This window comes from Colletotrichum scovillei (assembly GCF_011075155.1).
Source record: "Colletotrichum scovillei strain TJNH1 chromosome Unknown Contig00001, whole genome shotgun sequence".
In the NCBI taxonomy this organism is placed as follows: Eukaryota; Fungi; Ascomycota; class Sordariomycetes; order Glomerellales; family Glomerellaceae; genus Colletotrichum; species Colletotrichum scovillei.
In genome coordinates this window covers 969370-990036 of record NW_023336259.1, presented here as the reverse complement: position 1 = coordinate 990036, position 20667 = coordinate 969370, and the positions used below count along the sequence as shown (strand labels likewise).

At 54.7% G+C, this 20667-nt stretch overlaps 5 protein-coding genes across 5 annotated transcripts; 2 read left to right on the top strand and 3 right to left on the bottom strand.

Moving 5' to 3' along the window:
• The first annotated feature begins 445 nt into the window (after window positions 1-445).
• Window positions 446-5251, top strand: HER10_EVM0006288 (chitin synthase I). Its single transcript, XM_035475878.1, has 5 exons — window positions 446-1415; window positions 1774-2024; window positions 2082-3114; window positions 3173-3917; window positions 3971-5251. Exons 1-5 carry the CDS (start codon window positions 1397-1399, stop codon window positions 4686-4688), a joined length of 2766 nt encoding a protein of 921 aa, XP_035338432.1. The 5' UTR covers window positions 446-1396; the 3' UTR covers window positions 4689-5251.
• A 267-nt stretch (window positions 5252-5518) lies between these two features.
• HER10_EVM0007194 (Sec1 family protein) lies at window positions 5519-8250 on the bottom strand. The gene is made up of 4 exons (XM_035476758.1): window positions 7932-8250; window positions 7648-7867; window positions 6369-7598; window positions 5519-6298 (listed from the first exon to the last, which is right to left on the bottom strand). The coding sequence occupies exons 1-4, from the start codon at window positions 7969-7971 to the stop codon at window positions 5662-5664; spliced, it is 2127 nt and encodes a 708-aa protein (XP_035338536.1). The 5' UTR covers window positions 7972-8250; the 3' UTR covers window positions 5519-5661.
• Window positions 8251-8648: 398 nt separating this feature from the next.
• On the top strand, window positions 8649-15859 carry HER10_EVM0000798 (uncharacterized protein). Its single transcript, XM_035470566.1, has one exon. The coding sequence runs from the start codon at window positions 10897-10899 to the stop codon at window positions 15451-15453; it is 4557 nt and encodes a 1518-aa protein (XP_035337933.1). The 5' UTR covers window positions 8649-10896; the 3' UTR covers window positions 15454-15859.
• A 922-nt stretch (window positions 15860-16781) lies between these two features.
• HER10_EVM0008052 (uncharacterized protein) lies at window positions 16782-18951 on the bottom strand (the record flags this gene model as incomplete). The annotated part of the gene is made up of 2 exons (XM_035477588.1): window positions 16782-18484; window positions 18548-18951. 2 exons carry the CDS (start codon window positions 18949-18951, stop codon window positions 16840-16842), a joined length of 2049 nt encoding a protein of 682 aa, XP_035338617.1. The 3' UTR covers window positions 16782-16839.
• Window positions 18952-19699: 748 nt separating this feature from the next.
• On the bottom strand, window positions 19700-20623 carry HER10_EVM0009900 (uncharacterized protein; the record flags this gene model as incomplete). Its single annotated transcript, XM_035479372.1, has 5 exons — window positions 19700-19756; window positions 19840-19958; window positions 20025-20135; window positions 20217-20234; window positions 20311-20623. The coding sequence occupies 5 exons, from the start codon at window positions 20621-20623 to the stop codon at window positions 19700-19702; spliced, it is 618 nt and encodes a 205-aa protein (XP_035338782.1).
• Between the last annotated feature and the right edge of the window lie 44 nt (window positions 20624-20667).

Sequence of the window (20667 nt, the reverse complement as noted above, 5' to 3'; positions counted from 1 at the left end):
CTCCATTTTGGATGGCGCAAACTAAAGAAGTACCTACCAATGTACAGTATCCGTAAGATACCTTAGCTGCGGAGCCTTCCTCCAACTTGGAATCCACACTGCCTTACCGATACCGCGTAATTATGTATGGAGCACGCAGTATGAGATCTAATGGAGCAAAGCAAAAAGGCTGACTGCACTTGCACGGCTCCACGCCTGTTTTGTCTTGCTGCTAGCTGGCTGGCTGACTGCTGGTGTTGCTGCTGCTGCTGCTGCGCAACGGTGTTAAACGGGTACTTTCCCTTCCATAGCCTCCACAGCTTGTTTGCGACTGGCAACTGCGCACTTGCGGTCGCTCCTTCAACCATCGCTACCCCTGTCCAGAGGTACACAGTCGTGACAGTGAGGCACTCCTCCTCCCGCTTCCCAAGTAAAAAAAGTCCCATCCCATCAACACAACCCCCCCCGGGTCCCATCCTGGTCATCCTGCGTCCTGCCCTGCCTCCCGCAGACAATCTGCTACGGCTCAATCAGCTTGAAACCGTGCCTTCCCAGGTTTCTCGAGAGACGTCCTCCTTGACCTCTCCCACCTTTCAACGTTTCGACCGAACACATCCCTTCTTCTCCTCCTCTCCCTCACCTCCCTCACAAGTCACATATTCACTCTTCCCGCAGGACCACAGGACCCCCCTTGGATCTCTCCCGTCCACAACCCCGAAACCCGTCAGGCGCATTGAGTTGAGCACCGACCCGCGCGGCCATACCGCATTCCTCACCACAGCCCTCACTGCCCTCCTCAAGCTGTGCAACCCTACCGGCAACCTCCTTGAACAACCTGCCCTGCCCTGCCTGGGATTGGAAGGCCAGAGAGCACGAGCAAAACCTTGCGCACCTCACCCACCACAACTGTACCTCAGTACCTTACCTCACGGGGAAGCAGAAGCAAGAAAGAAGGAAGAATAGGGGCTCAGCTTACCTGAAAGTTGGACTGCCGACAGAGACCGATCCGACGACTCTGAGAGAGAAGGTGCGACTGTCTTGCTGCGCGACTGCAACTCTGCGACTCGACTCTCAGAGAAGCGCCGAACAGTCCCAACTTTCCCATCCTATCCACTTTCCACCTCGACATCTCCTTCCTCTCTCCCCCGCGACACCACTGTCTACCTTCAGCGCCCACCTCAATCTACCTAACGCCTACGGATACAACGTCTCTGACTGGCCAAGATCCAAGTCTGCACAGCACGGCGCATCCGCAGCACTGCCAACAACGCCGCCGGCCTCCCAAGAAGCAGCATCCCGCTCTCCCCGAGGGACGCGAATCGTCTTCCCGATCCATACTCATATCCACTCACGGACTCTCCTGGCCACAAACATCAGACACTGGTTCCTGTGATTGACCCCCCGTACCATCGCAACCATGTCGTATAATCGTTTAGGCAAGTAACTTGGTCCCCTTCTGATATTGACCCTTGGCGTCATTCATCCCACATCTTCCTCTCCCTCCCGCACAAAGCCCAAGACCTGATTTGTCCCCCAATAATCCTCTACTACCCTATGTATCGTCTTCGGTCAAATCATCTCGTCATCCGTACCTGACCGCACTGTCTTTGTCAAAGAGCTTGCTTGTCCGGCGCATACTATCCGTACATCGAGGAAGTACGAATACGCACCTTCCGTGGCGCAAGCTTCTTTTCCTCTTCTACAACTACCTCCTTCTTGCCTCCCTAACATCCTACTTCCGACTTCCGGCAACTTCTTTGTGTAGACGACCAACCTAACCTTCTCTTCCTATAGACGACGATTACTACAACGACCGGATGGACCCCCGGTACCATCGTACGCCTTCGCCAGGCCAGCCGGCCCAGCATGGCTATCAGCTGGAGGACAACCCGTTCAACAACCAGGCACAGCAAGGATACCACCAGCCTCCTCCTCAACATGTCGACGACCCGTATGGACGCCCCAGCCCTCATTCTCAGCTTGATATCCCCATGGCACCTGGCCGCTACGGCACTCCCAGTGATCAATTACAACTGAACGCAGCAGTAAGCAATGCCCAAGACCCTTGATATCGAACTGGACTAACAGACATTCGCACATAGCACTCTGTTAGCAACTTGAGCGGTTACGATACACCAGTCAACCACGGCGACTACGGTGTCAACCCGGAAGCGCATCATGACGCCTACTACAACCAGTCTTACGAGCCTTCACCCCACGATCCTGCACACCCGTACGATCAACCTACTGGATACAACGAGTATGACGACAACAGGCCAATGCTGCCTCACCAAGACACTATGACCACCGATGGAGGATACCAGGACAACCCGACACCACAGCCAGCTGGAGGAGGTATCAAGAGGTGGAAAACCGTCAAGCAGGTCCTGCTTTACCGCGGAAACTTGGTTCTCGACTGCCCTGTGCCCCCAAGACTGCTTAACCAGCTTCCCCACGGTGAGCGTGACGAGTTTACCCACATGCGCTATTCCGCCGCCACTTGCGATCCCAACTTCTTCTACGACGACAACTTCACACTGAGACAGAGGCTTTTCTCCAAGCCGAGACACACGGAGCTTTTTATCGTCGTCACCATGTACAATGAGGACGAGATCTTGTTCGCCCGGACAATGATTGGTGTCTTGAAGAACGTCGAGTACATGTGCAGTCGGAAAGAGAGCAAGACCTGGGGCAAGGATGCCTGGAAGAAGATTGTTGTCTGTGTCGTCAGCGACGGTCGTGGCAAGATCAACCCCAGAACGCGAGCGCTGCTGGCTGGTATGGGTGTCTACCAGGAGGGTATCGCGAAGCAACAGGTCAACGGCAAGGATGTCACGGCCCACATTTACGAATACACCTCTCAAGTCGGCATGACGATCAAGAATGACGTCGTCACTCTGGTCCCTAAACAGCAGCCTGTTCAGATGCTGTTCTGCTTGAAGGAGAAGAACTCGAAGAAGATCAACTCTCACAGATGGTTCTTCCAGGCGTTCGGCCGCGTTCTTGACCCCAATATCTGTGTTCTCATTGATGCTGGTACCAAGCCCGGTGGAAACTCCATTTACCACCTCTGGAAGGCTTTCGACCTCGAGCCCATGTGCGCCGGCGCTTGTGGTGAAATCAAGGCCATGTTGGGTACGTTTGATGAAGCAATTTGCTTCCAGTTTTTACATATCTAACTTGCGGTTTCTAGGCACGGGTGGCAAGCACCTCCTCAACCCCTTGGTAGCGACACAGAATTTCGAGTACAAGATGAGCAACATTCTCGACAAGCCCCTGGAATCCGCCTTTGGCTTCATTTCCGTGTTGCCTGGTGCTTTCTCAGCTTACCGCTACGTTGCCCTGCAGAACGACAAGAACGGTCAGGGTCCACTGGAGAAGTACTTCGCTGGTGAGAAGCTTGAGGGTGCCGGCGCTGGTATCTTCACATCCAACATGTACCTCGCCGAAGATCGTATTCTCTGCTTCGAGCTTGTCACAAAGAGAAACTGCCATTGGATTCTGCAGTACGTTAAGTCTGCTACCGGCGAGACTGACGTACCGGACACCGTTACGGAGCTTGTCCTTCAACGTCGTCGTTGGTTGAACGGTTCCTTCTTCGCTGCTATCTACGCCATTGCCCACTTCTACGAATTCTTCCGGTCTGATCACTCTATCCTGCGAAAGCTCATGTTTTTCATCGAATTCGTCTTCAACACGATTAACATGATTTTCGCATGGTTCGCCATTGGTAACTTCTTCCTGGTCTTCAAGATTCTTACGACGAGTTTGGGCGAGGACAACTTGCTTGGTAGGACCGGCGAGATCCTCGGCGTCGTCTTCACTTGGCTCTACGGAATTTCACTCATGACTTGTTTCGTTCTCTCCATGGGTAATCGTCCAGCCGGTTCCGGTGCTTACTATATCACGATGGTTTACTTCTGGGCGCTTATAATGATGTGAGTATAATCTGAGTGATGATACGATGGCAAGCTTACTAACATCTCCATAGCTACCTGTTGTTTGCCGCCGTGTTCATTGCTGTCAAGGCTATTATCGCTGATGTCAACGACTCGAACGGCTTCAACGTGAGCGACCTCTTCAAGAACCCGGTCTTCTACACCCTCATCATTTCCGTCATGTCGACTTACGGTATTTGGTTAATCGCCTCGCTGCTCATGTTTGACCCCTGGCACATGATCACCTCCTTCGCGCAGTACATGCTTCTTACGCCCACCTACACCAACATTCTCAACGTCTACGCATTCTGCAACACTCACGATATTTCATGGGGTACAAAGGGTGATGATGGCGCCGAGAAGCTGCCTACCGTCAGCACCAAGGACGGTTCAGGAAAGACCGATCTTCCCGACGAGGCTGATCTTAACGCCCAATACGAGCGCGAGCTCAAGGTCTTCAGCGCCAAGTTCGTCCAGGAAGTTAAGCCCCCAACGGACTCGCAAAAGGCTGAGGCTCAAATGGACTACTACCGTGGTGTCCGTTCTGTCGTAGTGTTGGCTTGGATGATCTCCAACTTTGGTCTTGCTGCCGTCGTCCTTAGTGCCGCTGGCCTGGAGAGGATAAGTCCTACCGCCAGTACCACTGACGATACAGATGGCCGTGCCAATATTTACATGTCGGTCGTGTTGTGGTCAGTGGCGGGTCTTTCGTCTTTCAAGTTCATCGGCGCGATGTGGTTCCTCGTCGTCCGCATGTTCAGAGGTGTATGATTGCTGGTGGTTACGAGTATCATGTGTAGCGGGGATGATTACTTTTCTGACGACTTTTGGTTTCGTGAGCATTATACCCACCCCTTTCCTTTGGAGAAGAGGGCTATGTGGATGGCGAACACGACTTTGGAGAAGAGTGTCCGAACTCCTCCATCATGTTTTGAGTACGATCACGGGGTTGGATGTAACTCTAATGACTTTGCTTTTTATTTGACTGCCATGCGCTTCTGTACTTGCTCAACCTTATCTTTCCTCTCTTGTCCCGCCTCTACCCGGCCCCGCCATATCTTGTTGCGTTTCAGGTTCTCTAGTATCACCATGGAACCGTCTTCATTGGAGTTTTCTTTTTATTCATTCTTCTGCATGCCTCGAGGGTCAACATCGTTCATAGCCCTTGACGGGTGATGGCGGTGGTGAACCTTGATGGGCCCCTATTGGCGGAGTAGGGGTATATGGTCCAGAGAGGCGGGTTGAGATAGACGAGGGCAAGTTTTCTGAGAAGAATGATGATGAGACAATAAACAAGACTTTTGCCTGATGTGAGAATGTGCAATGAATGTGCAATGACTCGGTGAATACGAAGGTTGTGAGTGCATGTATGCTTGAAGTGGACAGCAAATTTTCAAAAATCCGAGTAAAAGAAGTAAGACATCTTACTCTCCCCTCTTGATGCGGGTGTTGTTTATTCACTTGTCTCCGGATCGTCCAAACGTTTCAAACTTTCAATGATTTCATAGGTGTAAGGCAGGTGGGACTGGATGAGCTCCAATACGGCAAAAAGAAAAGGAGAAAAAAAAAAGTCACCAGTCATAATTGTATATTTGAACCAATTTGGGAATCGTATTTACTGCTTTTTGGGGAAGACCTCTCACACTTATATAGCCGCAGCGCGGCGAAGGATTGAGAGAACAAGGGAGGCGAGCAGACTCTTTGCACAGAGTGACTTTCAAGTCCCGTGACGATGACCGCCGCTCTACGAGGCCACTTCCTTGCCAAGCCTCTCGAGCTCCTGCTTGATGAACTCGTCGGCGTTGAGAATCTCCGTGCTGCCGTATACCACCCTCCTCCTCGCGCGGTCGCCGCCCGTCCGCTCAACCCACTCCTGCAAGTTTCCGTACTCGTCCATACTGCCGCCGCCGACGGTGAAGACCACGGCCTCGGAGAAGCCCTGACGACGCTGGCCGAAGCTGGCGCCCGTGCCGGCTGCGGCTTGGCCGGGGAGACCACCCGGTGCAGAGGAGCCGCCGGCGCCGGCGCGGATGGCGCTTGGCGGGGGCATTGTGCCGCGGGCGTTGGCGGAGCGGGGGTCAAAGTAGAGATAGTTTTCTGTCTTCGCGATAGCGGAGCTGGCGGCTGTGGAGGGGTCCATGATGGACTCGACAATCTTTGTGATTGTCAGGTCGCGGTTGGCGGGGAGGAAGTTCTTGATGCCGCCGATGAGTGACTCAAAGTTCGAGGACAGGCCAGTAGGGACGCCGCTTTCCTTCAAACGGTCGGTGAGGCGGTTGGAGATGGAGGAGAAGCGGCCAAAGATGTCTGATGAGCCGGCCTGGTTCGTCGTTGGGTTGGAAATCGTGGTGAGCTGGGTCATCTTCGTGGTGGCGCGGACTCTGTGAGAGCGGGTGGTCAGTATCAAAGAGCAGAGCAGAAAGTACTAGTGCTATGTCAGGAGGAACTTACTGTCGGATGTATGGCAGAGAGGTTGTGTCTGCGCCGCACTCTGTCAGAGCTTTCTCGAAGCCTTCCCACTCCGCCCGGCTGACGTCTTGTTCGGTGCTAAGGTACCAGATGACGAACAATCTCAGCTTGTCAACCGGCTCATCGCCCTTTGCACTGTCCTTGATGAGCTCCAGTATTTGAGCCTTGGTCTGCTTCGCGGCGCCCTCCTCGACTTGGAAGAAGTTGTCGAGTTGCCGGTTTTTGATTCCGGTCAGAAGCGCTGCCAAAATGTTCATGTGCATGTCGAGCACAGCCTTACGCTCGCGAAGTTCCGGCAGGAGGGTAATCGCCGCCTTTAGGTGTTGCGCGCTGGCGCTGGTATCATTCTGTAGGTCCTCCAGGTCTGTCACTCCCGTCTTCTTGGTGACTGCCGCCGCGTCCTCCTTATACCTCGTCAACTCGGCGTCGATATCCTCGGCTACTTGAGGGAACGGCACAGCCGCGTTCTTGGTCCAGAAGAAGTCGCTCGCCGTCAAGTCGTAAGCCTTCTTGGTGTTTCCCTTGGCAGGGTTGTTCTCGTCTATGGGCGTCTCTATCGTGATTCGGTTCAACTTCATATTCAAAACATCGTGGACCAGTGATTGGTAGGTCCAAGAATGGGAAAGCATGGGTATTAAATCGACATTTCGGTCGAGAATGATAAGAACAGGTCGTGACTGCGGCGTTCCAGCCGACGCCGGGCGGGCGCTCGAAGAGAAGAGGTTTTCTTTGGAATTGAGAATGTGGTCGCGAAGCTTTCGATCAAGCTTGGCAGAGATCATTTCCGCGGCAGCGCCCTTGGGGCACCGGATGATGGGAATGACGCCCATGGTGACAATGACGCTGAAGAGTCCACTAACAATCCTGTCCACCACCCTGTCTAGCTCCTCGTCATTCGTCGTTGCGCTGTTCAGGGCCCAGTATGTGTGGTCTCGTTGCATACCCAGGTTGAAAAGATCTGGCTCGGCAACGATGAAGTTCAGATACTGATCCATGAGTCTGGCAATGTTGTCCGATGTGCCGGCGGCTATCGTTTGCTCCGCAAAGTCTTCAAGCAGCGGTCGAGGGATGGAGGATAAGAAGTTTAGGTATGCGGGAGTATAAAGGCCCTTTTGGAGATCGCTGGTGATGTGTTGGAGGTTTTGCGCTGTAGGTTCGAGGAGGTAGATGACGGGTACGTCAGGGATAGCATGTCTCGATGCTCCAATGTGCCTGGATTCACGTCAGTAGGACACCGGGCTCTTGAGAGAAGTAGCCATACATGTGCATCGTGATTCCTAGCCCTCGCAGATCACTGACCCGGAGAACACTGCTGATGACATCGCGGCCAAGGTCATCAAAAACCAGGACCTTCCACAAGGGCTCGCCATCCGAGGTGATGATTGCGCCTGACGGGCCAAGTGCGCCGCCGTTGGTCTGAGTGTTCTCGGTGTCGTTATCCGAGTAGGAGTCGTTCAGGCTGAGGAGCTTTTTTAAGGCGGCTTCAGGTCTAATTAGCTCCAAAGCTCTCTATAGAACATGGGCGCAATAGGTTATGCGACGTACAGATCTGGCGATCGCGCAGTGAGTGGCCCTTCGCTGCCATGACGATGGTGGGGGAGCTTTGCAGCTCTAGCTAGCTTGGGAGAGCTGTTGCTGCCGCAGGAGAGGTGTTGATGGGTTATACAAAATGAAGGCCAGACCTGGAGACTGCTATCAAACGTGTATGCTGCGCTTTTTCAATCAATCGTTCTCCGTGGTCGCGTTGTGCAATCGAGGTTGACGTCTTGCTGTTGCGACAGACAGAGGTACGTACACGGCTCCAGCATCGGTGTCCTCAAAGTGCCGTCTAGCCACATTTCCTGGATGATTCCGCCGACCTGCCCTGTGCTTGTGCTGGAGTGGATACCTTAGTACCTGCCTTGCACGATGTCATGGGACGGCAGTACTGAGCCTCCGTGATCCGACGGGCGGTGAGAGCCAGGTCAGCTTCTACCTACGTACCTAGACACGCTAAAGCAGATTGGGCCGGCGAACTGAGTTGCGCAGCTGCCGACAGAGGCCTGTGGCTAAAAAGGTGCAGCGCGGAACTGGGAAGGCACGAGGGCCCTGTCCAGTCACAGCCAAGGCAAGTCAGGTCCGTCCGTGGCCCCTTCCGACTTGGAAAAGTGTTGGCCCCTTCTGGCTCAGACCCACCCTCGCAGTCAGTCATGCCTAAAAAGTGCGGCCACAAAGTGACCTACCTACCCGCCTCCCTTTGGACTGGCCACTGCGAAACAATGACCAGCTTTTCCTCCTCCGCAACGACAGCTCATCCCGCTTCTTCCTCCTTCACCATCAGCACAAGTCATCGCCAACCGCACGGAAAATAATCGACAGGAAGACGCGTCGGAAAGGGTCTCTGGCGACAACTCTGAGCGACTCTGGATCTTTATTCTCCGGAACTTTTGAAGGCGGCACCGGGCATTTAACTTGCCTGTTTGATTGCCGCTTCTTAGATTTACGGCGATCGTTCCATTTCGTCCCCTTCTTTTTTGTGACTGTCTGCGCTCGCTCTTTTCTTCGAGCGGTCGACGGTCATGTTGTAATCTGCGCGACCTTCATCAATCCACGCTGCGAACCACGTTAAGGTCGCGAAGCCAGCTCTCCCCAGAAGGCAAGATAAGTCGCGCTGAACAGAGAGTGAGAGAGAGACACGAACTGCAGGGTATGATACACTTCTCCCCCCAAGCCAACCTCACATTTGTCCCCTTTCCCACGCTTCCCAACACCTCCCCTTTCCCCAAAATCACCACTCATCTGTCCAACACACCGCCATCATGATGAGCGCGATTCCCATCAGCATCATCCGGTCACCATCCACTCCTCAAAGGAGACGCAGACATGGCGATGTTTGTTTGAGTGAAAATTCTTGATGAAGCCTTGGCGTTCGAACTCAACCCGCACTGGACTTGTGCAGCGATAAATTTGCAAAGTCGGAACAGATCAGGGGCAGACGCAGACACTACGCGCGTGGAAATGTGGACAAGGACACGAGTGAACCTCATGTTTAGAATGTTTTGCAAAGCAGAACGCCTTGTTCCGCGGCGCGGCGGGCATCGGTTGGTACATCCACCATGCGAAAAGGGATACAGGAGGGCCAAGAGCAAGCAGACCGGGCAATTCAGACGGCTCAGTTCCTCTCAAGGATACTTGTCGATGTTGCGAAGAGTGGCTTTCATCCTCCACCTCTTCAGCTTCGCGTACATCAATCCCACTCCATTCGACTTCGCCATTCAAGACTTGCTGCGCAAGTTGCAGACAGATGGGATATTGGATTGGGTGCAGAGGGCGGGTCTACGGGCAGTGCACCTGACCCTTCCCCCCCTCGACGTGCGCTGTCTCGGGCCTTGGACCTCCACCACAGCGAACGGTCGGCTGGATGTAGCCCACTGGAAACAAGGGACCACCCAACACCTTCTGGCCACCTCAACTCAGCTCTCCTTCACCACTCGCCGTCGGCTAGGAGACAGACAATCCACGCTGGAAAACAGAAGCACTGAGAAAAGAACGTCTGCCATTGAAGCCAAATTCATCACCTCCCGGCGCGGAGTCAATTTTCACTGCAAATCAATCAAGCGTCCATCGCCCATCAATCACGCAACCCAGGAAAACTGTCAACAAACACTTCAATGCCCTCCATCTCCAACTTCGCAAGAGGGCGACCTTCCCAGCTTCTTTAAGTGCTCTTCAGGAGTTGGCTTCTCCTCCAATCCAGCACCGCTCGCGCTTCAAGGGTCCCATCAACTGCGCCTTCCACAGGCACCAAAACATCAAACGATTTCACTACAGACCAAGTGGTCGGGGGACAAAAATCGCACTTCTACATGTCAATCTCACATCGACACTTCATACACAAACCACACACGCCGTCTTGCCATATCCATGCCGTTCCTGATTGCTAACCAACGTTTACAGTTCTCTCCAGGCAAGATACAACACGATCGCCCTCCATCATTCCCCTACCATCACAATTCTGTGTCTTCGGCGCATTCACCACACCACAATCCCTGCCGCCTCGACGCATTCAGACTAGTGCATTCCTCCATCACCCACTGCTACATCAAGGTAAGCTGCAAGCCGACGGCCGGCAATTAACCGCTCCGACCCCCGTCCTTCTCCACTTCATGTTCCTCGACAGCAAGTTTAGCCGGGAGGAATACCTTTGAAGATTTTATTCCACCCATCGAACCTTAACTTCCTCCAAACTCTTATCTCCACCCCACCTCTTGAAAGAGTTTCTTCTCCCATACCCCCAACGCTTCCATCCCTGGCAGCCCCCAATCAGCGTCGAGTTTTCTTCCCTCGCTCGTCTGATCACCCTGCTGCACCGTCACGCTAGAAGGCGTGCCAAAAGTAGTGCACCTCCATCGGATAGATGCTAATTGGCTCCAGCTGTGCAGTGCTCTCCACCAATGATTGTATGAGGATTTCTTAAACTTCATCGTCTCTCAGAGCGTCTTCTTCCATAACGGAGGAAGAGGCCGATATAATGCAGAACTGGCAGCAAAATGGCCAGACGGGTTCTGCTCAAGGCCACAATAATATGTGGTCGGGCTCCTACGCGTTCCCTGATGGATCCAACCAGTTCGATGCCTCCCAAAATTGGCAGCATCAAATTCCCAACCAAAATGCTTTCCCACAACTTGCCCCACGAGGGGGAGGCAACACAAACGAGAATAATCTCTATGCTTCACCACATCAAGGGCATGCTGTCGTAGCCAACGACCACAACGGCATGTCGACATTGAATCACGGAAACTTCCATAACGGCCATGGCCAATTCTCGCTTGACACTGCATACACAGACGCTGGCCAAGAAGACCCTTTGGCTAGTCTAAGTGAATACCCCCAAGACTTGTACGGCCAGCCGAGCAAGGCTGATTTTAACAACGCCAACATCGACAACCTCAACCACAGTCATACTCCTGACTTCACACAGCAACAGTTTCAATACAACGGTCAGGCTAATCAGCTGTTCAATGGAAATGTTCCTCAATATACCGAGGCTCAACTCATGCCTCAGCATGGCCACCAGTCCCAGGCGCAGCTGCAGCAGCGCTTCGACTCTGTTCCCCAGTCATTCTCACCCGCTCCTCAGGGCTATGTTCCATCACCTCAACAACATCAGGCTCAGCCTGAGAGAGTCTTTTCTCAATCACCTCATCCCTTTCAGGGTCAGCCGCCTCGTCAACAAAACAGCCAGGGATTCTCTACTCAGACGCCTCCGCCATCTTTCCAGCAAAATCAACCGCCGCAATACCAGCAGAGCAAGTTTGTCCCTCAGCAAATGTCTTATGCTCAGCCTGTAGCAAGATCACCTTTTCAACCCGTTGCTGCAAGGCAGATGCCAGGTCAGGACTCGACACCTCAGCAATCTCCGCAAGCCCAGCAACAACAACCAATACACCAGGCCAAGCCAGTCCCTTCACCAGCGCCGGCTCGTCAAATTCAACCACAACAGCTACAGCCGCAGCCGCAACCACAGCCGCAGCAGCTATCACATCAGCCGCAGCAGCAGCAGCCGTTGCAGCCGTTGCAGCCATCACAACCGCAGCTCATCGCTGCAGCGCCGGCTTCTCAACCTGAGACGCCTATCATCGACCCTGCACTCCAACCTGAGCCGGCGCCGCAGAAGAAGCGCAAGCGTGTCGTCAAGAAGGAGCCCGAACCTGAACAAGCCGACTCCCCTGGCGATACGACTGTTAAAAAGGGAGAAGATGGAGAAACACTGGTCCTGCCTTCTAGCACCGAGGAAGAATTGTCTCTCCTGGCACAATTCAAGAAACGCAACGCCACATCCAAGAAGCAGTTCCCTCCCATTCCCGGAGCTTCGTTTCTTGTTGCTACTGGCTCAGCCAAGTTGATCCCGCCCAAGAGTTACGACCGACTCGCGCCTCTAGTCGCTTTGCCGTCGCCCAATGGAAGACGTATCTTGCCCGAACTCCGCCCCGATCTTCCATGTGAAATTCAAGGGAGGTTCATGGAAAACTACAAGCCGTCCCCAAACTTTGTCGGAAAACCGGACGATCGCGAGACGGAGGCAAGACCCCTCATTGACCAATATCAACGTGAGATGACGAGCTTGGGTCTTCGGCGACCTAAGTACGCCGACTACCCCTTCGCCTTTCAGGAACAGCTCAAGGCCGACGAGGCCGCCAAATCCAAAGCCCAGAGAAAGGCTCGAAAGGAAGAGGAAGAAGAACGAAAGAAGCCCATTCGTCCTGAGAAGCGGCCAGCAGACCCTATTGAGGGTGCTGTCTGGGACATCCTTGGCATTGTCTACATTGATCCTTCCGCGACCAGAACTAATGCGCTCATTGCTGGCGCCGTTCAGTCTCTCGGTGAGTTCTTCATCAAGCTGAGATCGGAGACGAACCGTTTGAAGCAGGAACTCGATCAGGCAACAAAGGAGAAGAAGCCTGAGAAGGAAATTTCAGAGTGGAATAAAAAGCTCGACGTCAAGAAGGAGACCTTCACTCGAGTTTGCGAAGCGGCAGCCAAACACGGCGATGAGGCCGTGCTGGAGAACTTTGGCGGTCATCAGAAGGGCATCTTGAGTCTGGTCAACATGTTGATAGGCGCCATCAAGGCTGGTGATTTCAGCGGACCTCTGCCCAAGGCTCTTCTTCGATTCATGTCAAATATCAGCATGTTCAAGAAAGTTACAGAAGCTGTCAACTTCGAGAATGTGCGGAAGCGCCTTGCTGACAAGGGCGATGCTGAGGTCAAGGAACTGGTCCGTACGATAGCGTCGAGGATTAAGAAAGACACAGAAACAGCCAACGGGGTCGAGATCAAGAAGACAACGTCGGCTGCTCCTGTCAGCAAAGTCACCAAACCGATCGCTAAGCCTATTGATGGCTCTCCTGCCAAGAGAGTTCGGGATGAGGAAACCGATTCTCGCATTACCAAGAAAATAGCCGTCGAGTCAACAACAGGTGGTGTGCTAGGTAACAAGGTCGGGGCCAAGCCGGTTGCCGGAAGTCTGCAATCCAAGTTTGCTGGTGTAAAGCGACCAGTGCAATCGACTACCCTTGCCAGCAAAATTCGGGCGCCTAAGCCAGTTGGGACAAGGGACGTCCCTAAGGGTGAGCCTTCGAAATCCGAAGGACCCAACACGGCCACGCCTATGGATGTAGACAAGAAGCCAGCAGCATCAGCAGTCAAGCCCGAGTCAAGGGCGTCTGCTCCCAAGGCCGCTGTCTCCGGCGGCTCCTCTTTGTCCAGCATTGCTTCTCTACTCGACTCCATTACCGCGCCTAAGCCAGACGGGCCCTCAACACAGGCGAAGGATTCGAGCAAGAAAGATATCTCGGAAACACCTGAACAGAAGGCAAAGCGACTTCGTAAAGAGGCCCGCCGCCATCTACGTGTCAGCTTCAAGCCCCCTGAAGAGCTGGTGGAGATTCGCATTTTCACCAAAGAGGTCGCAGAAGGCGAAGATAATATGACCAAGGACGCAGCGGATGACCGATCCGAGGGAATGATGCTCAAGCAGCGTAATTACAATGAGGACGATGACGAGGAGGACGAGTTGCCAGAGAAGCCTTGGAGCATGCCTACCCTCGCCGACCTTTCTGGAATCCCCGAAGACATTCGCAAAAAGTCTTACGTCACTCGTGGCGGTAACCTGACTTTCCACACAGAGGAACAGAAAGCCATAGAGGAGCGGGAGAAGAAGGAGCTCATGGTCACCTACATGGACATTGCCGACATTCCGCCTACACCCAAGTCTCCAGCCCCCGAGTCTGCGACGGTCACGAGCGATTCTGAGGGCAAAGTCTATCAGTTGCCTCAGGGTGAGCCGAAATTTGACGAGATCCACAAGCGCTGGAAGGAGACACAGACATTCGGTTGGGAGGCGGCGCAGTACTATGCTCGCAAGCGCCTTGATGCCAAGGACGACCCCGGTGCGAAGATCAACTCGATTTTGGGCAACCTCAAGCCAATTGCCCCGGCCGTGGTGCCCGAACCGTACAACATGACACCGCCCAAGGAGCACGCGCAGCCGATCCTGCCTCCCGCAGTGGAGATGCAGCCCGTTCCGGCGATACCTTTCGACGATAAAGTCCACAGCATTCTCACCTCCGACGAGGTGAAGACCTGGCGTGATGCCAACCCGTTCAACTCGGCTGCCCCACAGACTCACCGACGCTACGACTATCCGGACCCCAACATTCAAGCAGCCGCCAACCAGGTCGAGGAGGCGGCTGAGACGTTGCGAGGACTGCCATACCCGGCGACTAGTCCACCAGCATACTTGGCAAATGACCAGGAAAGAACGAGAGAGTGGTGGGCCGGATACCAGAAGGACGTTGCGGTGAGAGCCAGGAAGGAGGCAGAGGATACAGCTCGTAACGCACCCCAGAACGAGGCCCAGACTCAACAACCCGCTGCATCTGAAACTCAAGAGCAGCAGTGGGCAGCTTATTACCAGCAACAGCAACAATACGCACAGTACATGGCCATGCTACAGGGCGGACAACCTCAGCAACCAGCTCAAGCAGCACCTACCCCGGCTCCCGCGGCACAGCCTTCACAAGACTCTCAGCTTCAAGCGATGCTCGCTCAGATGGCCCAGCAGCAGCCGGCATCGCAAGGCAACGCATATGGGCTGAACGCATCAGACACTGGCTACCAGCAGCTGATGATGCTCGCACAGCTCCAGCAGCAGCCTCAGCAGCAGCAGCAGCAAGCACCGCCTCCGCCAGCCGCTCCACAGTCTCCGCCTGAGCACGACGCGAACTCGTATAAGCCTCCTCCCCACCTTCAGCGCCAGCTTGTGGACTACAGCGACCGAGACACTAGAGACGAGTTCGAGCATCACGGTGGACGCGAGCGGGATAGGGAACGCGGCCGTGATCGTGATCGCGAAGGAAAGGGTGGTAAGCAGGGCAAGAACCGCAAGGGCAACGCTCCTGGCGGCGCCACGCTCGCTCCCCATCGCCCTGTCAATCGGGCTCTCATCGGAACCAAGCCTTGCAGCTTTTGGCAGCAGGGCAAGTGCGCTAGAGGGGAGAAGTGCACTTTCAGGCACGACAATTAAATCTGCAAACGCCATGCGGACTATGTACATTCTAGTCACAGTTGGCTGGATCTGGGGAACAGGAACCCCGGGATTTTCTTTTGTTATAATACTCGCCGAACCTGGGAAGCGAGGGATTCGGACACGTCCCATGAGGCAGAGGTTGGGAAAACGAAGACAGCCCGGGGAATGTAACAGGGCAGAGGTCTTTTTTCCTCTTGTTTTTCGGCATAGCATTATCAGGAACTGGGGTCTAGCATTTGCATCAACGAAGTCGTGGATCATGGAAACAGGGATGGGTCTTGAGGAAACATGCATAACAGGACTGGACGGGGGTTTTGAGATGATCATTGTTGCGGCCACTTCGCGTGCCGCTTACTTACCTGGTCCCAATGGACCAGACCAGTACCTTTGTACACTAGCCACCACGTTGTCCACGAATGACAATAATTCCAACATCAGCTGTCCCTTGTGTGAATTCAGTGACTCAATATGAATGAACATATGGCGGGGTTGGTTCTACGGGGTTTCCCTTGCCCCCCCCCCCCCTTGTGAATAGAAGAAATCCCACTATATCAGAGAGGAGAGTAGTCCCCGCAAAGAGTCCAAGCCAAAATGTTGTTCGAGGTTTCTAGTTTAGAATGCTTATGGATGATTGCTTCGGCAAAGAGGTCTATGTAGCTGTGGACTGTCCGAATTCAACGACCTGGATCTCATTTGAGGGAGATGAATCAACCGCTGAATCTCGACGAGCACCCCAAAGGCAAGGAAGGGAGCAACATTGCCTAAATAACACTAAGATTACCAGAACACCACACTCTATATTATTACCAATATATCCGTCAACTTTAGACTATCAAGTCAACCAGGTACAGAAAAATAAAGCACTTTGTAAAAACTAACAATAAAAAAAGGAAGGGAAGGCAGCTGGTGATCACGTACGCTAGAATTCACGCCCCTGTCCGGACTCGAACAGCGCGCCCCTCGGACCAGCACGGCTTCATTGGAGTATTTGTTTTTAGCTTTTCTGCGTCAGAGTGTAAACCACCCGGCCATTTGGCCGGATGGGTGCTGGTGACAGGAGAGGTGAATAGACTCCTCATGTAGTAAGGTACGGTGGCCAGCCTTGTTCGGGTGAGGGAGGGGGGAGGGCAGGAAGGGGGCGTTGAAGTGGAAGGAACGAGCGAGGTGAGGCTTTTGGGCGGATGGGAGTCATGTGGAAAGAGAAGACGACATCACCTTCACCTTGATGAGCATGAGATGCGTCTTTGGTTACTCCGCGGCAAGATGCCTTACTTTCCATAGTTCAGGCCAAGTGGCTGGTTGTATAGATTCCTTCGTCTTCGTGTGTCGAATCATAATCTTGCATACCTTAGGTATCTCAACTTACATAAGTTTACCCTTCATTCACCTCCCATCGTCCCTCAACCCAACCCTCATCTGTCCCTTACCGCCCCTATTCGACCGAAAGTAAAACGGCACAAACACAAGCTCCCTCTTCGTCCCTTCCTCACCCCTGGCCAGGACCTCAGGCGACCGTTCCCAGCCCGTCGTCTTCAACGCGAAATACCCCTCCCCACTCTTCTCGTCAACCCTCCACTCCTCCGCCACGGCCGTCCCCCTCTTGATCCCCACGTTCTTGAAGTGATTCTCCTCCCACGCGTGATCGGCGTCCTCGACGCAGTACACGATCGGTCCCCTCGCCAGGCTGAGCGTGCGCTGGTTGGTGTACGGATGGGGCGCGATATACCGCGGCGCGAAGCTGGCGCCGCCGACGTCGAGCGAGAAGACTGGGTTCGAGGCCGTGTAGGAGGGGTCTAGGCGGAGGTAGCCTCCCTTTTCGAGGGTCGCCGTCCCCGCGGGTGGCGTAGGTGTGAGGACGTGGCCATACTGTGCCGCCCAGGCTGGGATGCGCAGGCGAATAGTCGTATCGAGGGATTCTGCGCCCTTGAGTTGGAAGAGGATGTTGCCTTCCCACGGCCAGTTGGACTTTTGCGAAAACGTCACCTCGGCGCCTTCCACCGGGAACTTCACCTCGGCGCTGGTATACAAATGCACATTCACAAACGCCGCCCCCGTCATCCCCTCCTCACCCACACCACTCCCACCCCCATAATCCCAAAGATACCCCCCCAAACTCCCAAACAGCCTCGTCACATTCGGCGGACAACAAGCGCACACGAACCAGTCCTCCCTCTCGCTCCTCGCCGCCTCGCAGCTCGCGAGCTGGTTCTCGTACGTGAAGGCTTTACCGTCGGCGCTCATGGCCGTCATGACGTTGTTGTACAGGCACAGCTCCATGACGTCGGCGTACCGGCCGTTCGGCGCCGGCCCGTCGGCGTGCAGCAGGCGCTCCGCGAGCATCATCACCCCGACCGAGGCGCACGTCTCGGCGTAGCAGCCGCCCTCGTCGGGGCCCTGCGGGAGGAAGTAGTCGATGCCGAAGCCTTCCCACTGCGCGACGGCGCCGACGCCGCCGGTGAGGTACATTTTCTTGTCGACTGTGGAGGACCAGAGGCGTCGGAGGGCGACGAGCCAGGCTGGGGCGGCGGTCAGGGGTCGGACTGGAGCCGTGCTGCCGCTGCTGCTTTTCTGTGAGATATTCAAAAGGTCGGCGGCCGCGATGAGGAGGTACATCGCCCTCACGGCATGCCCCTCGACGGACTCCTGCTCGAGGATCGGGACGTGGGCCTGGCAGTACCAGTACGACCTGTCCATGGGCCACGAGTTGGGCCGTTTCCAGCGCGGCTCGTCGCGCCGCTCCATCTCCCAGTCGTAGTAGTGCTTCCCCCCCTGGCCTGTCGGGTTCCCGCGCTCCTCGAGGAAGAAGCGCGCGAGGTCGTAGGCCTCGGCGTTGCCCGTCGCCGCGTAGCACCGCAGGAGGGCCAGCTCGATTTCCGGGTGGCCCGGGTAGGCGCGTATCTGGCCCTCGCCGGGGCCGAAGCGGCGGTGGATGTGGGAGATGTATTTTGCGATGGGTTCCATGAGGAGGTCGTTTCTGTAGTATTGTCTGTGTGCTAGGGCTGCTTCGATGAGGTGGCCGGCGTTGTACCTGTGATTTTACCTCGTGAGTCTTTGTTGTAATCTACGTGGTGAGTTCGAGTGAGGATTTTACATTTCATGCATGTCACGAATATTCGTCCACCTCTTGCCCGGCTCCACGACGGAGAAGTGAACGTTGAGGTAGCCATCCTCGTGCTGCGCGCCGCGGATCATGGCGACGAGCTCCCGCACGGCGGCGTCGACTTCCACATCGTACTCTTCCACGAGGAAGTAACACGCGCCCTCGATCCACTTGGCGACGTCGCTGTCCCAGAAGAGGTGCAGGGGCGCGGGCCAGCGCGAGCGGTCGTCGTAGATGGGGTGCCAGCCGAGCTTGAAGCAGTCGTACTGGCCGTTGGCGCGGAGCTGGGAGAGTTGGGCGTGGACTGTGGTGCGGGAGACGGTGGCGCGGCGGGTGCGGAGGAGGGAGGGGGCTGTGAAGGTTGTTTGGCGGAAGGTTGTTTGTGGGTGGGACATTGTTTTATTGCTTTCTGCCCGGGGATACTGTTTAGGTAGATCGGGGGTTGAGGTATGATGGGAGGGAGGGGGGAACTTGAAGGTGGCACGATGTGTGGGAGAAAGTCATAAGGAAGCCCCTTGGTGAAAGAGAGGGTCTTGGCGGACGTCGAGATATAAATGAGATGGCGGATTGGGTATTGAAGCTCTGATGGAGCAAGGATGCAACTCCGAGCTTGAGGTGCTTAGGATCGCCGAAAGAGGAAAGTCGAGTTGATAAGGATGCGAGGTAGTTTCGACAGCAGAGTTCACCGGTAGATAGGATTGGATTCAAGGAAACAGAGGTAGACAAGTAAGGATGAACGTGAAATGGCTTAGCTGGAACTGAGCTCTTGATCAGGGCAGACGAACTTCACTAGAAGCTCATTCCAGATACGAGACATGGGACCAATCAGACGAAGCCTTCCATCCCGGATTCTGAGTGAGTGACGGCCGATCTCTTGTGCGGGGTCAATTCGCCGGCCGGGCCGCCCGTCCGGGATCCGGCAAGCTGCCCGAGACTTTGGGTACCCATGATGTGAGATAGGCTCACCGCGACCGATCTGAGATATCGGGTCAATGCCGTCCGGCATGTACTAGATTGAGTTAAGAGTTGAAAGTATGGCCGAATTGCCGAGGACCTGGTAAAGATGCGCAAACGTGAGACGCGAAGAATTTGGACGCAGAATTTTCATGACGGTCATTGAAGTTCAATTGGTAGCGTGGTATCTTAAAAGAGGTCATCAATCGCCTTATCGGCATCCTTCTTGATGAGATCAACCATGCCCTACAGAGGTGTCAGACTCACACAGTTCTCATCTCATGGAACTTGCAGAGGAAGTTTCGGGATGGGAAGAATATTAAACTCACCTCTGGCATAATGGGCTGACCGTCCTTATCCGTGACATACTTGAAGGGCATCTCGGTGCTCTCGTGCTCACTGAACTTGAGCTCGGGGTATGTGACGTAAGGAATTTTATCCAGCGGTGCTGTTGTTACCCGTGAGCATCTCATCTGAGTTATGCGATACTAGGAGGAGGGTGGTTGGCACGTACTCTTCTCCTCGACGACGATTCTCGTGACGCGGACTGCTGTGTCAGTCGTCATCTGGGTGGGACCCAGGCGTCTGCCTTCGAAACCCTTCTTCCTCAACTCGGAGGTGCGGTCTGCAGGGGCTAGTGAGAAGGGGTTTGACATTTAATGTGACCAACCCAAGGTCACGAGTGGAATGGTAAGGAATACTATACCTCTCGGGGGGTCATCACCTAGAGAGAAGGCTATAATCAGCAAAAGGTTTCCATGAAGAATGAGATTAATTCGCATCGGGGTGAAATGACGTACCCAAAATGCCACCAAAAAGGAAGGCGTCGAATTTTTCACCGTCCTCGGGGCTCAGGTCGCTGGCGGCGGAGGGGTCGAGCAGGCAGACGCGGGACTTGTCGGCGGCGTACAGCTCCTCGACGCCCCGGTTCTCGGCCTTGAAGGCCGGGACCTGCTGCAGCTTCTCCGGGGCGACGAAGCCGGCGGGCAGGGAGGAGAGGAGAAAGGTGCCCTCGGCGGCGTGGGTTTCTCTGGCGATGGCGATGTACTCGAGTTCGGACCAGGGGCCCAGCTCGGGGTCGAGGTGCTCGACAATGTACGTCTTGCCTGGCATTTTTTTTGCCTTCTTTTGTGTATTCCCGGAGGGTTGTGTGGATG

Excerpts from the sequence above, each read along its gene's own strand:
- HER10_EVM0006288 (XM_035475878.1), top strand. Across the intron at positions 2,025-2,081 it reads AATTACAACTGAACGCAGCA|CACTCTGTTAGCAACTTGAG; the intron begins GTAAGCAATGCC and ends ATTCGCACATAG. Across the intron at positions 3,115-3,172 it reads TGAAATCAAGGCCATGTTGG|GCACGGGTGGCAAGCACCTC; the intron begins GTACGTTTGATG and ends TGCGGTTTCTAG.
- HER10_EVM0007194 (XM_035476758.1), bottom strand. The coding sequence starts at position 7,971 with ATGGCAGCGAAGGGCCACTCACTGCGCGATCGCCAGATCT. Across the intron at positions 7,868-7,931 it reads ACTGCGCGATCGCCAGATCT|CCGCCTTAAAAAAGCTCCTC; the intron begins GTACGTCGCATA and ends TTAGACCTGAAG. Across the intron at positions 7,599-7,647 it reads CTAGGAATCACGATGCACAT|GCACATTGGAGCATCGAGAC; the intron begins GTATGGCTACTT and ends ACGTGAATCCAG.
- HER10_EVM0000798 (XM_035470566.1), top strand. The coding sequence starts at position 10,897 with ATGCAGAACTGGCAGCAAAATGGCCAGACGGGTTCTGCTCAAGGCCAC.